At 40.9% G+C, this 20,718-nt stretch overlaps 1 protein-coding gene across 1 annotated transcript in view; it reads right to left on the bottom strand.

Annotated features, from left to right (window-relative positions):
• AHCTF1 (AT-hook containing transcription factor 1) overlaps nucleotides 1-20,718 on the bottom strand; it is a 69,994-nt gene that overhangs the window by 36,464 nt on the left and 12,812 nt on the right. The window contains exons 3-14 of the mRNA XM_019526930.1: nucleotides 18,999-19,179; nucleotides 17,154-17,361; nucleotides 13,857-13,973; nucleotides 11,991-12,075; nucleotides 9,616-9,766; nucleotides 6,185-6,317; nucleotides 5,904-6,085; nucleotides 5,307-5,368; nucleotides 2,807-2,935; nucleotides 1,677-1,767; nucleotides 1,494-1,583; nucleotides 1,183-1,323 (exon numbers count right to left, since the gene is read on the bottom strand). Coding sequence (XP_019382475.1) covers nucleotides 1,183-1,323; nucleotides 1,494-1,583; nucleotides 1,677-1,767; nucleotides 2,807-2,935; nucleotides 5,307-5,368; nucleotides 5,904-6,085; nucleotides 6,185-6,317; nucleotides 9,616-9,766; nucleotides 11,991-12,075; nucleotides 13,857-13,973; nucleotides 17,154-17,361; nucleotides 18,999-19,179 — 1,570 coding nt within the window. The remainder of the gene's footprint in view (nucleotides 1-1,182; nucleotides 1,324-1,493; nucleotides 1,584-1,676; nucleotides 1,768-2,806; nucleotides 2,936-5,306; nucleotides 5,369-5,903; nucleotides 6,086-6,184; nucleotides 6,318-9,615; nucleotides 9,767-11,990; nucleotides 12,076-13,856; nucleotides 13,974-17,153; nucleotides 17,362-18,998; nucleotides 19,180-20,718) is intronic.

Raw genomic sequence — 20,718 nt, 5'->3', positions numbered from 1 at the left:
TCAACACTGAAAGCACTACAACAAGTTACTAGGGGTGCACCGATAAAGATTTTTTGGACCTATACCGAAGGCCAATTTTTAAGGAGCCATAGCAGCTGATACCGATCCGACTGCTGATATGCAACCCAGCAGCTTGGAGAGCAGTGTCCGGCTAGTAAGTCTGATGTAGAGGAAGGGGGGGAGGGAAGGGGTATGGAGGGGTGCATAAAGGCCCCTATGGTAAGGAAGGGAGTGGGGCTGGGGCAGGGACTGCCCAGCTAGGGCAGGGCGGGGCATGGGATAGAGACGGCAGCTTGTCAGGGGGAGGGAGATCCTCCTGCTATGTGCACCCCAAGGAAGCCATGGCAGGTGTATGCCCCCGGATCTGCGCAGGGTGAGGGCGGACTGCTGCTGTGGGCTGGGGCTGGCGCCAGGCTCTTCCCAGCAGGGGGGCTGGGCCAGGGGCTAGAGTGCACTGTGGCCATCCCAGAATTCACCATAGTTCACCCCATTGTCCCCCACATCCCCGCCCAGTGACCATAAACTAATGTAAAGAACAAACATGCCAAGGTTGAACAGCATTCCACAATGAGGAAGGAAAACGAGATAAGAAACCCTCCCTTTTACTTCTCTAATTATATAAATCCCAACTTTCAAGTCCACAAGAAATCTTTCAAGTCCACAAGAAATCTTTCAAGTCCACAAGAAATGTGATTCAGTCCAGTTTCAAAAGTTTCAGTGAAAGAAAGAAATGTAAACAAAACCAATCAGAGATCATTTATTAGAATATTAGAACCAGCCATCTATAAATATTGGGATAGGCTAGAGGGAAATTTGGAGAACTCACCAAATTCAAGAAGATCTGCTGCCAATCTGCATGACACCCTCCTCCCACCTCTCAAATCTTCCCTGCCCAGTAGTGACAGACCCTTGCACCTGGCATCCCCCTGCAGGGATGCACTGCGAGTAGCTGTTAAGCTACCAGTGTAGGTGGCGCCTAGTATCACAAGTTGAAATGGCATAATTCAGATCTGATCCGTGATCCCCAAAACACATGCTCCACATGCAAAAAAAAAAATGTTAAAAAAAAATCAAATCCCACCTAGCCATTAAAGTAACATCTGGCAGGGGCATCAAGTGCCATTCAGAGGCATATTTCAGAACAAAAAAGCATAGATTACATTCGATAACCCTGTTACAAACCTTTTTCAGTCAGCTCTTGTGCTTCTGTTAGAAAGCAGTTCAAGACTGCACTAAGATTGCTCAGAAGCAACTGACAGTGTTGAAGAGATTGTATGGTTTGTGGGTCAATGAAATTACATGAGCCATCGAACAGTGGAACACCTGTTAAAAGACAAATATGATGCGATTAGTCCATACATAGCTTCAAAGCAGCAAAAGTGTTCCTAACTAAATATACAGCTTCAGATGAGCTGACAATATATAACTATATTAACATATACATTCAAATTGGAAAGATAACTGCTGTAAATTAATTGCACATTAATACTTACATATACGGTGAAATTCTTCTTTTGTGCAAATTACTTTATTCCATGTCCACTCAAGAACAAAGCGCAGGTTAGCAGCAGAACTTGGTTGCTCTTATGAAAAGAAACAAACAAACAAACAAGACTCATGAATACAAATTCTATTAGGATAAAAAATAAAAAAGTTGACACAAATCAGCACACTACCTTCGGCTGTCCAGTGTTTGATGGAGCCAGTAAGAAGTCCTAAAGAACTTGTCTGGACAGCAGCTGATAGTATAGCTTTCAACTGTTCCTCCTAAAAATGTAACAAAGTAGGATAAAACTGTTATATCTTACCATTCAAGCTGACTGTGATAAACTTGACTGTAATTTATACAATGTCTCCAAGTAGCAGAAGTCAACAACCACACCCAAACTAATTTCACATTGATTTTGCTAATTTGGTTAGAAACTTTTTACTGCTAGACCACCATAGCTCATTTGTTTCGCTAAGGTACATCTACTTTTGCTTTCACCTTTCCAATCACTGGTTAAACTCTTGGCCATTACAGCTATATATGTGTGTGTGTGTGTGTGTGTGTGTGTGTGTGTATATCTGCATATTATCCTTGACTTATATTTACTCAAATCCAAGATACCATTCATTCCCCCTGCCCAAAACACATGTAATATGGGGAGGGGCCACTTGTCTTGGAATTGAGTACAATCAGGGGAGCAAGCAGCTACTCTAGTGCTGACTCCTACCCCAACTTGGGGGTCAGAATTGGAGTCATCATCTGCCAAGCCCCCACCTTGCTGCATCTTCTCCTGCCTCCCACCTGCCTTCTCTCTCCCACTCCTGCCACTTACCTTGCAGCTCCAGCACCAGGTATGGCGCATGTGATGGCCCCAGCCCCATCCTGGCCATGTAGCAGCCGAGGTGGATTCTGCTGCCACCACAACTGCTGCTGCATGGCTGGGCTGGCCTGGAGCCACCACATATTCTATGCTCCAGGCTGGAACCAGAGCAGGAGCCAGAGAATTAAGCAGCAGCTGAAGGTGGGAGTGGGGAGGAAAGCTTGTTGGGGGCAGGCAGGCAGCAGAGAGCCAGCACTGGAATGGCAGATGGGGAAGCAGGTGCCAGGGCAATTCCCCATAAGCTACAAAAAATCCCTCCATCAAATTTACATCTACTAGTACGACATTTAGTTTGCATCAAATTTATGTTAGTCAACCAAAATAATTTGTGGGTTGATACCAACAGTATGAAGATCATTTTCATTTTCTCATATTTCTAGAACAAATTTCAAACAAAATTCAGGTTATTTTTTCTGATTACTTAAATATACACTCACCTGACTCAAACTAGAGGGCTGTACATCAACTAGTCTTGGAGACAGCAAACCAGCTACAAGACATCTATTGTAGCTATCAGGAATGGCTTCGTTTAAAGAAGGACCAGATCTCTTTAAAAAATGCAAGGTCTGAAATCATAAAAAACTGTTATTTAAGAAAGCAGTACTGTAATTACTTTGTCATAATCTAATATTTATGAATCATCTGGGTATTCACATTAGAAAAAGTGATACAGAAGCCTCAGAAATCTCTACCCAAAAGGCTAAAAGTTGCATCAATGGAATATTTTTAAAAAAACACATTTTATAGATTTGAATAAGTGTCTTGTGTTTTAGAATGGAATGCTTCAGCAGAAGTTGATGCCTGAACAATTACGATTTGCAAAAGTCTCAGATTAATCCAATATGATACAAACCATTAGGAAAAGCTTGTTCAAACATGTCTACCTTTGCTGCTAAAAACACAAATGCTGTGTATACTGAAAGTCTTCAGTGCATAACTTGTGCACCAAAAATTTAGTTTACTGCAATATATTTGTGAAGTCTTGAAGACTGACTCTCAATTTAGTAGCTCTCAAAGTTCTGGCTTTTTTTGTAAATTTCATATTTACTTGGTTGATTCACTTTGCCTAAACCAGAGGCGGGCAATTATTTCAGGTGGAGAGCCGCTTACCCAGTTTTGGCAGGCTTTTGAGGGCTGCATGGGTAGCCCCGCCCCTTGACAGGTGCCCCACCCTCTTGGGACCAAAGTCCCAGGGCCAGCACCGGTGGGGCCCAAAGCAAGGCACAGGCTGGCAGGGGTCTGTGGAGCCAGGCTGGGCTGCACCAGCAGGGAGAGGGGGGAAATGGCCCAGCTCCACAGAGCCCCTGCTGGCTGGGACCCTGCGCTCCTGCCACCCTGCTCTGGATGCCGCTGGCCCCGGGACACCAGTGCAGGCCCCATGCTCCTGCTGGCTCCCGCGCTCACTCACACCCAGTGCCCCTCAGCCCCACGGTACAGGCGGGGGGCAGCACACAGCCCCAACCCCCTGCTTGCCAGCAGGGAAGAAGCTGGTGCTGAGCGCAGGGAAAAGCAGCCCCTCACCTGCCCCATGGCTGGCGCTCCCTGCTGCAGGTGCTTGCAGCCCACGCAAGGCTGTCTAGAGCAGGCACAGGCAGCCCTATGCAGGCTGCAAGCAGCTACAGCACAGGGTACTGGCCACGGGGCGAGCGAGGGGCCGCTTTTCCGCCCTGTGCTCAGCACCACCTTGTAACCCAGCCCGGCTACCAGCCTGGGCTCCACGCTGGCTCTGGGCTCACCTGTCAGCAGCAGCAGCTGCAGCCCTAGCCCCAGCCCCACTGCTTGCCGTGCCAGGCAGTGTTGGCTGCTGCTGGCCTCCATAGCTTGCGCGCTGTGCAGCCTGCAGGCAGCAGTGGCAAATGTTGCCCGGTGCAGCAAGCAGGGGGGCCGCAGCTGCTGTTGCCATGCACAGCCCCAACAGGTGAGCCCAGAGCCAGCGCAGGGCCCAGGCTGACAGCAGGGGCAGATTACAAGGTGGTGCTGAGTGTGGGGGAGGAAAAGCAGCCCCTTGCCTGCCCCATGCCCAGAGCCCCACACTGCAACCACTCGCAGCCTGTGGACAGGCTGCCCTCTCCAGACAGCCCCATGTGGGCTGCGAGCAGCTGCAGCAGGGAGCACCAGCCATGGGGTGGGGAAGGGCCTGCTTTCCTCTGCGCCAGGAAGGTCCCCGGGGAAAAACTAAGGGCATGGAAAAGCAGCCCCTCACCCACCCACCCTGTGGCTGGTGCTCCCTGCTGCAGCCACTCGCAACCTGCAGGGCTGTCCTGAGCAGGTACAGGCAGCCCCATGTGGGCTGTGAGTGGCTGCAGCATGGGGCACTGGCCATGGGGTGGGTGAGGGGCTGCTTTTCCCCCCTCCGTGCTCAGGTTTTCTCCAGGACACTTTTTCCTGGGCTCCTCCTCCACCCGTCATTTTTGACAGGAACTAAGGGCAGATAAATATTAATTTTCTAAATTTGTTAGAGGCTCCACGGGCCGAATACAATGGCCGTAGGCTGGATCTGGCCTACGGGCCGTATTTTGCCCACCCCTGGCCTAAACAGTTACTCAGACTGTCTTTTCCTCCCCAACCTATGTTAAAGAACAGAAAAGAAAAGCTATGCTTAAAAGAAACTGAGTGCAAGCCTTTGTAATGAAAATAATGGTACCTTTTCCACAAACTAAAATTCAAAACCAAAGTACACAATGGTTTTGTCTTTGCCTGTTGAGATATCTGAGTCATACACATTAAATATCTATATCTGTTCCAACAGCAATCAAGTTTCACACTACTGACTTAAATGGAAACAAGTCATTATCCTTTAACATACGAGAAAATAAATTCAGTTTAGATATTTTTAAGCACAAAATGCTTCCCTGCTGATAAATTTAACTCAGTACTTTATGAATGCTGCAAAAATTACATTTTTAGATTATTAATAAAGAAATATATGAAATTTACCTCTTTCTGAAACCCAGTGCAAGTCAGATGAACAACTCCAGAGTTCAATAAACAAGTAGCATCTAAGAAAACAAAACACATTTGGACTAAAATTTTCATTTGTAAAGGTCTATTACAGCAGCGCAAGGCAACCACTTCCATTAAAAAGTAGTGATAATGTTGGAATGCACTGAATTTAAGCAGGTACCAATGCTTCATCGATTCTCTTACAAGTTTTATTTCAAAATATTCAGTCGTGTGTAAGAAATTTATCTAACACATTACTTACGTAAAACAGTTCATGTAGTAAACAAGTTAAAGCCATTTCAATTCTATAACCATCATCTATTCAGAGACTGTGTTACAAGCACATTAAAAACCAAAATTCTAACACAAATATACTTTTCAACATTAAGCATAGATTTTGAAAGTAAAATAGAAGTTGTAATAACTGTTACAAGTTACACATGGAAATTAAGATGAACAACACGGAACGGCTAAACAAGGAATACAAGAGGGTCAGGAGAGAGAGAGTCTAATACAACTCATTTTATAAGATGGTTTAACCTCAACTCTGAAGCTTCCCCTATTAAAAGCTACCTATGGTGAAATGCGTACCAAAATTGTAGGTGCTTGGATTAAAAAACTGCTCAGGTGGTGGGTAAGAAGGAGGAGCTCCACGACTTAAGCTTCGTTCATGTACCAGAAGATCCAAGATGTGGTGTGGAGAAGTCATACTCACAACAGCGTCCAGGGACCATAATGCAAAATAGGGGCAATTATAAAGAAATTCCCCTGGTCTATGAGAAAGTAAATGCATATAGGTGAGCTGTAAATTAATGATACACCAACATTTTGAAAGCTATTAAAAAAAAACAAACCAACAATGATGGTCTTACCTTAAAGAATCTGGCATCTGAGCATGATACCAGCGATTTATGTCAAATATGCCCAAATAAGTAGATGGTTTGCCCTGACCGTATGTGTTCACTTGCCAGCTGAAGACTGACACACTGGTATCAGGAGATATCACTGTAATAAAGATAACATGATCTAAGAATGAGTCAGAAAATACTGGTGCACAATGTATTTCAGCAAAATGTGTCACACTGCTCGTTTAGCATTCTGTTTTTTGAGTGGAAAAAACAAAATAAAATAATTTGGCAGAACATCAGATTGTCCTAAAGATATGAAATGGCATATCTTCCAGTAATCCAGTTTGATCCTGTTCAAATTAAATCAGGTTTCAATAAAATCTTACCCTAATTTCCCTTTCTTCTATAATTGATTTACTAAGACCTTTAACAATCTGTTGTTATATTAATAAGTCTACCAACTTAATGTTCAACATCTTTTCACATTACTGTGCTTTTCATTACTCTTTCTTGAGCACTGTGCAATGCTTCATTTACATGTTCTTAGAAAAGCTACTCTCCAGCTGCCTTTAAAAATAAGAAATACAGGAGGGTCAAGAGAGAGGGAGTTTCAAAGCACTCATTTTATAAATAATTACTAGCAAAGCTGGCAGTTCTGCCTATACTCAGAACTTGCCTAAAACCCCATTTACAGTCACTTTTCTTGAAACAGCTCATCAGGCACTGTAAACCACTCTGATTCCAAGCACAAAAGGCAGAGAGAGACTGCTTGCTGCACAAGTAGTCTCTGTTCATGCAGTAAATATGGAAGCAAAAAAAGATGTCCAATTAAAAAATGCAGAAAGGTAATCAACTAGGAGGGATGATAGTTCCGGGGAGCAAAGCAGACAAATGTATAATCACTAGTAGTAGCATAACTAGGGTGAGGTGACTGGGGCAGAAACAACCCAGCTACTGCCCAATTATGCCAGTGGCATGGCAGCAGCCATAAGTGATGCTACCCTCATGTGTTGCAGCTGTCCCAGGCACCTGGCTTCATTACGACTCTGATCAATAGAGAAAAAATTTCTCCTGACCCTGAATAGAACCCAGAATTCATTTACTCAGCAAATACCTGTGAATCCCCACAAGAAAGCACAACATCATAGGAAAATAGGGTTGGAAGGGACTTCATAAAGTCATCTAGTCTGGCACACTGCTCCAGGCAAGATCATTCCTAACTAAACCATCCCAGCCACATGTCTGTCTAACCTGTTCTTGAAATGTCCAGAGATATAGATTCTACAACTTTTCTAGGTAACCTGTTTCAGTGCTTGACTGGCTGCAAAAATCAGAGAACTCCTCACCTCCAGCCAAAATTTCCTCTGCTACAGCTTGAGGCCAATGCTTCTAGTCCTGTCCCCTACCACCACAGAGAAAAGCCCATCTCTATCCTCTCTCTAATTGCTCTTCAGGTATTTGAAGACTTATCAAATCCCCTCCGTCTCCTTTTCTCCATCCAGCTTTAAAGCATCTAGCATGGGGCTCTTGCCCCTCTCTGTAACATACACCATATTTTCTTGCATAGAACATTCCCTGGAATACTTTTTGTTTGACAGTCAAAATGAAGGACAAGACATTTTTCAAGAGATATGGCTGCAAAGAACAAAGACAGAGCCTCATCCTTCAGTTTACTCACCCTCCCTTTCCTGCTTAAGCAAAGCTGAAACCCTAGCTGCTACTGCTAGTTTCCATGGGTGGATATACAACTCTAAAAATGAACTAGAGAGTCTTCAGGGCTGTGAAATAGGAGGAAATAGACCAGGAGCAGATAGCAGACAACAAAATTGCCCTAAGAAAAGTTAACTTGATTAGTAGAACATCAAGACCTTTAAAAAGGAAATACTATCATTAACACCTGTGGAATGCAGAAGAATATGCCATTAAATCAGCTAACTCTCTCAGTTACCTGACTAGGTATGGCACAGCTGTTGCTCTGTGGAGCAGTATTACAGTAAAAGCTTTGTTATCTGGCACGCATGGGGAATGGGGGGTGCCAGATAACAAAATATGCCGGTTATCTAAGAGGCCCAAACAGGCATCCTTGCCTACTGGGGCCACCGCCTCTCCCACCGCATCGCCACCCCTCCTGTAGGCCCCACGCAGGCTGCTTTGCCCTAGGCCATGGGAGCTCAGCAAAACCGGAAGTGCCACAGTGGGCACTTCTGGTTTTGCTTTTACCTTACAGGTAATAAAGCATGCTGGCTTGTAAGGTGCCAGATAACCTACCTTTTACTGTATTTAAACACTTCAAATCAAAACAGGGTGCTTCTATCCCAGGCAGAAAAATCAGCTTCCCCTCTCAATTTTGGGGAAGGGTGTTGCGTGCAAGAAAATATGGTAATAACCTACTGTTACTACTACTACTCTAGCAGCTCCAAATGACAGATCTAGGCTGTTAATTTTAAATGTTTTAAAATCCTATTAACTACCTATTTTGAGGTCAATAACTAGCACATAATATTCCCCCACCCCATATTTATTAAGACACGTTAACACACACAAAAAGGTATACTGAAAGGACATGAAGGCAGCAGAGTCAGGTGCTCACATATCAAGAATTATTAGAATTAAAGTTGCTTGTGCAACCTTCATTCAGTCTCTTTATGCATATGCTTTATAAACAGCTTTTTATATAACCAGACACTACTGTTTCCATACAATCCTTGCTCAGTGACCCTAAAATTTTCTTTAAGTCTGCCACATGTAGGCTTTCTAGGAAATGTTATGCAGAAAGACTATTTAAGACTTAAAGCACAATATAAGGACCCAGAATGTAATGTATGCAACTGAAAAAAAATGAGGAGCAATAAAGCTCAGTCTAACTTGGCACTCTAAAAAACAAACACAGAACTAAATATATCCTACAGCCTAAAGAAGGAAGAAATTAGGTAGATAAAGGAATTACAGGGTAGCTTTTGCTGCCCATCAACAAAATTAACTTTTTAGGAATATCATCTTCTCTTGCTACTATTACACATTGAAGCAAAATATTTCATACTCCTATTCAAGCCCTCCATGAAACCAAAGCTTAGTATTTTTTTACAAAAACTAATGGAGAACATGGATTGTGTTCTATTTTTAGATTTGCCTTTAACTTAAAAGATAAGTGAATATTAGCATCTAAACCTTAGTTCAGAAATATGTAACTTCTCAAACACGGACATAACAGTGCAACAGGAAAACCTTGCAAGTGACCCTTTTTTAGTGCAACACAAACATCTACTCTCTGATCTTTGAATAAAGTAGGCAAGTTAGACTACATAGCCAAGTCAACTTCTAGGATGCAGGTACAGTATTATCCCAGAATGATGCTCATCACCTCTCACATGCTGAAACAAATATTTTTAGGATCCAAAAATGCCACAGTTTATTTTGGGAAAATTCTTGGCTAGAATACAAAAATTAGAACAAACCTTCATTCATGCCATCTTCTCTGTCAACATGGATTCGAAATTTTTCTATGGTCTGACAACTAAGCAATTTGGTATTGCTTGTCTGTCCTCTTAAGGAAAAGACACCACCTGTGAGGTCTAGACTGTACCTTTCTTCACAATACTCCAAGCCCTGAAAGACAAAAAAAAATTATTATGCTTAAATATGTAAAAGACCACATCTCTTACATGTCACCTAAACTAAGAAACCTCAAAATACTTCTTTTAAAAGATTATCTTCAGTTGTTACAAAAATAAGGATGTGCAATAACCCTGGATCTCCAACTGTTCTGTGAGCAAAAAACACTATTCTATTAAGGTATACCATTTTCATAATTCCAAAGAATATGCCAACCATTATCCAGTTTTACAATTATTTGCTACCATTTACATTAAGTGATTCAAAACAACCTTTCCCTTTCAATTTATTTTCAAAACATGAACTTGAAAAGCAAACTATAGATTTCTATATTGTCACTCATCTACCCACATTTAAATAGGCTTTTTAAAAAAAATGTAAAACAAATGGTAAGTCCTATCACCTTAGCCAAATACATTTTGGGCCTGGAGAGATGACACAGTGGTCTCAGTGTAGCCTACACTTATTCCACACAACAGAATAAACTACACCAGAACCTAAAGCAGTCAGACATGCGGGTATGCTGGAATAGCTGCACCTAGTAGGCAACTATTAGAGAGCATCACCAGTAGGTGTAGAAGCAAAACAACCTGCTGGCTTTTGGCAAATGGCTACCCAGGTTATCCTGCAGATAGATAATACCTATATTACTGTAACTGTCAGAGTTTTACCCCTGTCTTCCAGGGGTAGGTTCTACACCTCTCTCCTTTAACTGCCAGAAAAACTTCATTCTCACTTACCAATCATGTTAGTATTAACTAACTAAAGAATAGATAATTCTCCCCCTCCCCCCAGTTTTGCTAAGTAACTGAAGTGTTTGTATATTTTTCCAAGACAGTCCTACAATGTAACCCTGTATAAATGCAGCATAGACTTGTAAGAAATATGCCAGTGTTAAATTCCAATAAATTAAATCTCTCTCATGTGCACATACTGCTTCCAAAATAGAGTAGAGCATCAAGTACCTAAATGAACTAGGACAACTCATTCACAAAAATCAGGTCATTCAGCTTATGAAACATGCATTATGTGAACAATGGCAGATTCTAAAGCAATTTTTCTTAACAGATTCAACTTTTTAAAATGTATTGATTTCAATTTTTTTCCCCTCAATTGCTAAATTTTTTCTAGCTCCATTGCTGTCACGTCTACTAAACACCCTGCAATACAGCAGCAGTCCTGTGTTCAGATAACTGAATGGTTGAGATAGTGTTTAGATAACTGACCCCCTACTATATTCAGAAAGAACAGTATCAGAATAGAAATGGAGCAAGTGAAGAGGGAAGAATTGCTAAAATGTTAGATTGCTTAAGTAATTTTTTATGAATACAGTAAACAAGCTCAGACAACACAAAACAGGCTGCTAAATTATGATATCCACTACAACAGCATCTAACATTGGAATGCTTCACATGTTATGTGTGACAGATTTAGAGCAACCTACAATGGTTTATGCCTACTGTATCTTAACCAGGTCACTGTACCAAGCTGTGCAACATGGCCCTGAAGCCACCAAGTGGTCTCCACATACAGCACAGCTGTTCCAGGACTGTGCTTCTCGCAGCAGTTGCTCTGGGATGTAAGCTAGCATGGGTGCTCTATACACCCTAGCATGTTGCCTGCAGACAACTCGAGACTCTTGGGCAGCACCGGGGGGGGTATATAATATAACTTTACTGGCCAGACGCTTATGATTGACACCCTTGCTTTAAGGGTCAAGAGAAAATGCATACACACTGAACTACAACTCAGAAGACTAATCATACTTTAGATACATAGGAGAGACCTGTAACCTGCGTCTGAAATTAAAAAGTGAGCCTGTGAAAGACGGTAAAAAAATTCTTCCAAAGGACAGTAACAGTCTTGAACAACAGTTCTGAAAACACCTTCCCTTCTTATATGCACGGCTCCTACTGTTCAGATTAATCAACAATTTTGTTTGTTTATAAGAAGGTTACCTTGAATCGTATTCACCACTAATCACAGCTCCCCTAAAGAAATAATTGCAAGTGCTGAACCCAACAGGAGTTGAAGGTAAATGCTGTGGTACAAAGTGCCTGACAACATAGTAAGTACCCTTGTCTATAAGCAGCAGAGCTGCAAAACTACCTCAGAGAAAGAAAGGCCTGATGGAAGTGCACTCTGGTAAACCTGGAGCAGAGTCATGAATACAACTAGCCACAACTACACATTGAATAAAACAGTATTACATATTTACCTCATACATAATTTGTCCGGATGCCAAGCGCTTTCTGTCACCAAAGGCTAACTGCAGCAGATGTAAACTCACAACATCACCTTCACTAAAAGGAAATGAATGATAAATTTATGTAAAATTTACAAGGTTCACTTTGAATCCATCCAAAACGTTTAAGATTATATTGAACACTGTGTTAAAAATCTACCACTAAAAACATTTACAGTTTACATCTAAAAATAATGCTTGTCAATCTATGGCAAATAATCATGGTTCGATAGAAGGGGAGGTAAAGTTGAAGCAAAAATCTTTGCTGTGGCATTTATCCCTTACTTGACTGAATTCTGAGACTCCAATTTTTGATCAGCTCCAACAGCTTCCAATGAATTCTTACTATAACTTACCTATATAGCGGTACTTGCAATGATTTTTTGCAGTGAAAAGTTGAGATTGGGTCCTTGACCCAAAATATCTTTAATTAAAACCTAAAAATCTAAATAACTTGCTTTGATTATATTCTGCTGGCAGAGTACAAGCTTTGAACAGTTAATGACACAGTAAGTCAAAAACCCAAGCTTTGGCCCTGGACAGATATAACATTTGAAGTGCTTCACACATAACTAGTATTTTAAAGGCACGAGCACTGACATGTGCACCCCCAAAAAAAAGTCAAATGGGTCAAACAGCAACCATTAGGAAGTACTTCAGTTTGCAGTTTCAGCTTACAGTTATATTTGCAGGTTTTGAAGAGGGGTTGCTCAGTCCTCCAGTATCACACAGTGCTCCACTCTGCCCCACACCCCTTGCCTGCAGGTCACTTGAAACCTGCAGGCAAGGGGTGTGGGGGCAAAGGAGGATGAATGAGGTGAAGAGTGGGGCAGACAGTCATTAGCACTCTCCTGCATGTCCAGTCATCCCCAGGGCTGGAGAGCAGGAAATCCTGCTTAATTCTCTTCCCCCAGTCTTCCAGTTTTAGCAGGGGGCTTGGGGCTCCCAGTCTTGGTGGGTGGACACTTATCTGTTCTTAGTAATCTCCATGGCCTGAGAGCCATGCAAGGAATTATTCTCTCCCATCCCAGGGATGTAGATAAAAAGTCCTTGCACACTTGACCTATGAAACTGGAAGATGGAAGGCTAAGCACACAGAAGAGTATTCATCAGATGTCTGATCTGCTCTCCCCCCAACCACAGGGGGAAAAAAACTACAGGAACAAGCAACCTCTGTGCCCATGTCTGGAGACCATGCTACTACATGAGAGGATACAGCATGAGCTGTCTGCAACTGAAGTACTTCCTTTTTGAAGTGCTTCACGTTATGTCTGTCCAGGACCTCTGAGTTTAAGGAAGAATGAAAGGATAAACTGTACAACTTTGCTTAATTTCTGAAGCCTTGAACAAACTGGATATTAAAAACACATAAAATGAACCACTAGGTCCTGGAACATCCAAATACAACAAACACAATTTTAAGATGGTAATTTAAAAAAAAAGACAATACCACCTCCCCCCAACCCCACAATTCAAAAGGAAGAGTACAAGACAAGAAAAAAATGTCTATTATTGGTGTTCAGATCTTCAAATGGGACATATGAAAAAGATGAGAAAGGAGGCAAAAGAGCCTTTTGATAATGAATAGTTTTCCAAGGAAAGTACTTCTGACATTTAAAAACTAAATTAAATAACGTGTAAAACAATAAAGAAAAAAATAGTAAGGAGATCCTACACGTCTATCGTGACCACCATGTACCAAGGATGCCTCATAAGAGACCAAGGAAGGCACGTATATTTACACATGTAACATGTTCAAATACAGATAGGTATGTATAAACTCCAACACCACACCTCGACAGATGCAAAAAGTTATTAACAGCTATTTTTCTGAATCACCTTTCTTGTGTGGACTGAACAGCCCATAAGTAACAGCAGTTGCGGGGATCATTTTCAGGTTCTTGAAAAGTAACAGCATACACAGGAATCCTTCCTCCTTCTAACTGAAAGTGATACCTGAACCAGGTGAAAAACAAAATTCAGGCGACTACAACAGTGGTTCCCAAACTGTGGTCCATAATGCTAGAGCAAGTAAGTGGTTCGCAGATCACACAATGCCCTAGGCCCAAAGCCCCCCCGCCCCCCACTTCAGCTGACACTCTCCTTGTCCTTACAGAATTTGCAATGAAAGGTTAATCAGGATGCCTGACTACCAACAAGAAGCACTGGGGGCAGACAGTGCTCCTTTAGTCCAAAAAAATTCAAGTCACCACCAAATTAGATTGGTGTTCCTGAACTGTACCCATATTCCAAGTGATCTAATCTGTACTTCAAAAGCCATAGCATTTTCTCTTGCCAGGACTATTCTATACTTAAAAGACTTCTTCCTAATTTTAAGTAGCTGTCCAGCTATTTCAGCCAACTGAACATGATAGCAAATGAACTTAAATATGAAAAAAATGTAACGTTCCTGTATTTAATCAAATCAAAGACGAGGCTCCCCCCTGCAACATGGGGAAAAAGCAACCGCATCCTGGAATTAAACACATCTGGGGCAGGTGGTTCCTGTGGCTCCAACCATGGCTTTCTCCAATCCCAGGGAAGATCACATAGTGCAGAGAGCTTTGACACTGACCCAGGGAAGATCATGAGGGGTAAGGGGGAAGGGAGAACCTGAGTGAGACTGCACACCTGTAGGGAAGCTGCCACTGCCTTGCTGGGTCTGGAGCCATGACCCAGGCTAGAGCCAGGTAGCAGGTGGTACAGTCACTGGGTGGAGGGGAATGGGGGCTACAAGTGTGGGGCAAGCAGAAAGGCAAGAGGCAGGTTTCTTGTTGTCTGGGATTGGGTAAATGCAATATATATATATGAACTAGATATACCTATCAATGTACTTCTCTTTATAGTATGTACAGTTAATTTAGCAGCAAGCAAGGACAGCTGAAAAGTCTTCTCCATACATGGCAGGGACCAAGCAAGCAAGCAAGATGTTAAACCACCCGCAGAAATTTTACTTCCTTCCCCCCCACTATACCATAACTTTTTCCAAAAAATTCTATGAGACTTGTTTAAGCTACCTTTGTGAAATGAACATCTTTCCTCAAATTTATGAGTTGAGTTCTAATAACATTTCTAATCTAACCGTTGCATTAGGATGAATGCATATTTTTCTTTTACCATATCTACTTAGAGATCCAATGCCACACCAACCTCACTTTTTAGGTCCTTGCATCTCAGAGTAGAATCTAAAGCCCAAGTTAAAACATTTAGGTTTCATATCAGTGCATGGGAGAGTCTGCCACCTCAAGATTGGGGTGCAACACGTATACTGATTAAGGAGCTGCCTACTACTCATGTATCTGAAATCTCTCCCCACTCTAGCATGTAGGAACGTTAAAATCAGGGCTGTTAAGCCGGCACCACCAAACCTCGGGATCCCCAAGCTGAAAATATGCTCTGCAGGACAGATGTCTGTAAGTTACCTTTGAAAGAACTAAAATGACTTTACTCTTACCTTTTATAAAGCAACCAGAGAAGGTGCCCACTTTATATATAATGGTTAAAGCTAATATATATATTCTTTAGTTTATAACATCTTATAGTACACCACAGATTCATGGCTAGAGCCTCACTCTTGCTCAGGGCCATATGGATAGTCAAACCTGGGATCAGGAAAGAATTTTAATTTTCAAACTGGCCTGCATTCATTTTTCACTGCAATGTACGTCAGGACCCTTTTTCAAAGATCTTCTAAGAGTATTAACCAACTATTTCCTTGCTGCAGTAGCAAGGCAGCAGGGATCTCATCTCCCTTTTCATTTCATATTACAGGGTTGTGTTGGTATTTTGAATTTTATGCCTGGTAGATGCACGAGAATGATTGAAGTGGCAATTTTGCCAATTATTTAGGTAAATATGACTGTCTAAAATACAAAGGTCATTGTTATCATTCATTTCCACCCCCACCTGCTTAAAATTTGCTTTTTTATGGAGCATGGGGCCCATAAGACGACACCAGGTCCTAATCAATACCTAGAAGCATTATTTGTTTCTACATTAAGGGATTTATGTCTTTCCAGTTTTTTTAGTGTTACCATTGTTTATTAGTGGTCCAAAATATGTGCACTTGTCGTGACTAACATACCTGTCCTTAAATTAATCCCACTAAATCATGTAAAAAACCTTGAAGTGGTACTCTATTTTAATACTATATTCCAAATTGTTTGCACTCCATCTCCTATCTTTCTGTGGCCCTCAAGCCTGCACACTCTCTGAGCCACTCCACAAGTATTTAGCAAACACAAGGAATTTCATTTTGTATCAACCAACTCGTTTATTTTTTTTAAATATAATTACCAATATAATTGACTAACATCATTTATACCTTCTACTGTTAATCATTATACAAACCAACAGCTGGAGATATAATAGACTTTTCTATACCATATCTATAGCAGAATGCAATGTAAAATTATCTATAAAACCAGAACTCTGAACCACTATACAAGTGTTCAGTTCATTGTTGCATCTCTTTACCCTACACCAATAGCAAATGACAATACAGAAGAAATCAGAGACCAGAGCCAAAGGGAAGTCTTCAATCTTAGTCACCACTGGAGTGTGTGGAAAATTATTTCTCAAGACAAAAGCCTGATGACAGATATTTTTAAATCTGTCCTGCTGGTCTCATCTTGGACTTTAAGAGATACTGCTATGAAAGTCAACTAAATTAACAGAACTGCTCTCCAAGCCTGGTGTACCTTACTGCAGTAAGATTTTTTTAGGTTTAAAAAATTAAAAATAGAAATGAAGTACTTACACAATTCATTAAATACCATTAAAACATGTAAGTAGTTCACTTTAGTTTTGCATAAACCAGTGTCCTCTCACACTGAAACGTATCTACAGGTCTATCACGAAGACACTTCAATACGCAGATGTAGTAGGCAAGGTAACCAATTTAAAAAGCAGCCGTATAAAAGCAAGAAGTCAATTCAAAGCACACATCACTAAAAATGTTACTTTAGAATTGGATTTCACTAAAAATGTTACTTTAGAATTGGATTTTTCCAAGTGAATACTGTATTCAAGAACTTGAACAAACTGCTTTTTCTAGTTACATTTTACTTAGTCATGTGAAATAACTTAGCTCCCCCACCCACCCCAAGACACGAACAAAAACAAAGGCATACTTACTCCTTCTTCAAGGTTTTCATATTCCACAGTGAAAGATAGCCATCTGAGAAACCCACAACCAGCTGGTTGCTCCTACTTATGTAACACAGGGTGGATACTGCTGTGCCTGATGGGTTCAACAGCTGGAAACAAAGATGTCTCCCTTCTCTCATCACAGCTTCTCTTATTTGTGGGATTTCAGCAGGGATCCCAGTGATCACTTCTAGGTCTACAAACACCCACACAATAATACGCATTATAAAAAGTTACACCACTCTGCTTCTTTAAGGTAGGAGTTTACCATTATGCCAATGTATTATCTGGTTTCATTGCCCCCCTTAAACCTCCAATGCCTTCAATGAGCATATATACTGTGCATTTAATTTTAAGAAAAAAGGAACTGCCAAACTGGATTAGACAAACAATTGATTTAAGTCAGTATTAGTCTCGTACATCACAGGGAAGTATAAGAATTCCCATGATGGACATTTGTGAGATGATGCATCTATAAGGAAAGTTTCTACTAAGGCCCTGTCAGCCAGTAGTTGGCTACGGTCCCAAAGCACGAAGATTTATTTATATCCTTTAGGCCAGAGGTTCCCAACCACCGGGCCATGGTCTGGTACTTGGCTGTGAAGGGTTGCCTGCCAGGTCATGGCACGAACCCCCTGCTTGGACCCCCGTCTGCCTAGGCAAGCAGCTTCCGCCGCTGGCAGTGACATACAGGATTAAAGCTGGGGGGTGGGGCAGCCCCAGGAGGGAGGCAGGCAGCTCTGTTCACCCTGTCTCGCTCCTGTGCCAGTCCACAGGGAAAAAAAAAGGTTGGGAACCACTGCTTTAAGCCAACTGCTGAAAACAACAAATCGCCAAGAAGCTACTTTGAGCGTCATAATCAAAAAGAACGTGGATGCACCTAAACTTATGGAGATGCAGAAATCAGTAGCGCAGCCTTATGTTTAAAAAAAAAAAAAAGCTTAAAGAAAAAGGCTCCGCTTCTTGGCTCCAAGTCTCTCTCTAGAATCATATTCTTTTTACCAAAGTCTTATAAAAATGGGTACCTAGTTTCATTCGTAAATTATGATTTTGGTATTTTAGGGTCCTACTTCCTTTGATATCAGCAGCAAAACTCCCACCAAACTCAATGGTACAGATTTCAGCTTCTTAAAATGATTTACTAATCTAAATTTTTTAATAAAATTTTGGTTTTAGCAACCAAAATATGAAATCACACCCACTCCAGCTCAGGTGTATGTGGTGTCAGGAAGATATTTGTTTCTGTCAACAGATGCTTTTTTTTTCCCCACCATGTACTCCATTTAAGTGCACAGCCTCATGACTGAAAAAAGGCTACCTACTTACCTGGAGTATGCATTGATCCAAACTTAATATAAACAATCAACACTCGACTACATGGTGCTGTCAGTGCTGCAGTATTAACAACCCTGAAAAAGTCTAGGCTCTTCTCATTTTCAAGCCTTCTGATAGCAGTCCCCAGAATAACTATTAGAAACCTTGAAACTAAGGGATCTCATCCATTCTTGGATTGCTAATAATCACTGCACTGACACTACTGTATGTCCACGGTGGCCTACCTGTGGCACACATGCCACAAGTGCCTCTGGCAGTCTGTGTGGCACACAGCAGATCAGGGAGGGGACAGGAAGCAGTTAAAGGTAGATTTTCTACAAAATAGACAGTTACAGTTAATATACAGTTAACCAGAATACAAATTTAGTTATAAATTTGACAGTGCAGCTGAAAGATACTCTGCACGTAGGCAGAACACACTGTATTACATTTAAAATGGTGAGTATTTCTCACTGAGAAAACTTTATTTTTCAACAAGAAAATTTAAAATAAGTTTACCTGATGCTTCTACTTCATTCTGACTACATGACAAATCATCCAGACAAAGATCCACCAGAAGGATATGTCCAACATCCGTTACCACAGCTGCCACACCAAAAAGCCATCGTAGGCTCTGGTGCAAATGCTGGGTGCTCACACTGGCTCCTCCATGATTTATTATGGGTTCTATAGCAGTTACCTAGTAGAAAACTGTGCATTAATGTTTAAGCCATTTGACAAGCTAAAGTCTTCCAATAAAATAAATTAAATTTAGCATACTAGGAATACCATTCTGAACTTATGTTATTTAACATCTGAAGGCAAAATATTTTCTCAGTTGGGTATCAGTTTTAATAAAACTGATACCCAAGACTGGAAGCAGGACCAAGCATCTTCACAGCTACATAATCCACTACTGAAGTTATCACTGCTCTCAGTCACATAAATACTAATCCAGGTAATCTGACCTCTATCTTCTTTTCCACTCAAATGTTATAAATCAAGCTATTTATTTGCACCTTGTTACTCAAGGGATTACCAAAAAAAATTAAAGTTAATTCAGATTCTTGCTAATGGAGTACTAGCAGCTGCACTTCAGAGAGCTGAAGTACAGCAAGCATCTCGGTGTGTAACAACTTCCTTCAAATTCTGGTTTTGTTTTCTTTTTATTTATGTAGGTTTTTCCCTTAGCTAATGGCTAGAAGCAGAAACCTTCTTTACTTTAATACATAGCCTTGTAAGAGATGTCTTGGCTCTTAAGGCTTCATTGTTCTATAGGGGAAACTGAAAAGGCATTTCTCTCATTGCAGTATGCCCTGGTTTTCATATTTTTCAGTCTTTGCCAACTCAGATTCCGGGAACATGCAGACAAAACGAAGTTTCCTCAGTTCACTGAATGTGAATGCTATTTTTTTGCCACCACTCAAATAAGAAAAATTTTCAAAAACATTGTTTAATACTCTCTCAAATCAACTATTTAAGAGTGTTAAACTTGTATGCCAGTAAAAAACAAAAATCAAATTAATGCAAACAGCATTTCAATTGTTTAATGCAATATGTATACACCATGATAAATTATGATGCTTCCCTATAAAAACTGAAAAATAAATATACTTGTTTCTTTTTTTTTAACCCACTGTTTTGGAACAGTTAATTCTACGTATGGCCAACATCTGCAGACATCATGTATTCTTCTCCTATAGCAAAGTTTTCATGCATTAACGTTTTGATATCTTGAGCTAAAAATCTTAAGGCAGCGTGAAATGGCATAACCTAATTGCCTAATTGACTGCACCAGATATATAAACTGAAATCCATAATTTCAAGACTCCACTATAATATTAAAAAATTCACAGGAAATTAATTTCTGAAAACAGGAACTAAAAATGAACCCAACCATTATGTAAGAAAATGTAACATGATTTAATGCTTGTTATTACAACATACAAACTTCCCAAGGTAGAACTACAAGGGCAATGAAACTACTTCTATGCCCAAGTAACAATTCACAGCAAAATGAAGGCAGACTAAGTAATAATTAAAAAACAAAAGAAAAACAAAACCAACAACAACAACAAAATCTAGCATTCTTGAGCATCCTGACAGTGCTTCTAATGCTTCACTGAAAGTTATTCCCACACCTGAGTAAAAGTTCACTGGAGTTAATATTTCCGTACTTGAGGTAATGCCTTTAGCTAGAGATAAAACAGTCTGTAGAATTGTGAAATAGCAACTAGAT

Source organism: Gavialis gangeticus, unplaced genomic scaffold (genome assembly GCF_001723915.1).
Source record: "Gavialis gangeticus isolate Ggan-Ray unplaced genomic scaffold, GavGan_comp1, whole genome shotgun sequence".
In the NCBI taxonomy this organism is placed as follows: Eukaryota; Metazoa; Chordata; order Crocodylia; family Gavialidae; genus Gavialis; species Gavialis gangeticus.
Note: the sequence above shows the minus strand (reverse complement) of the source record. Positions and strands in the feature narration are given on the sequence as shown.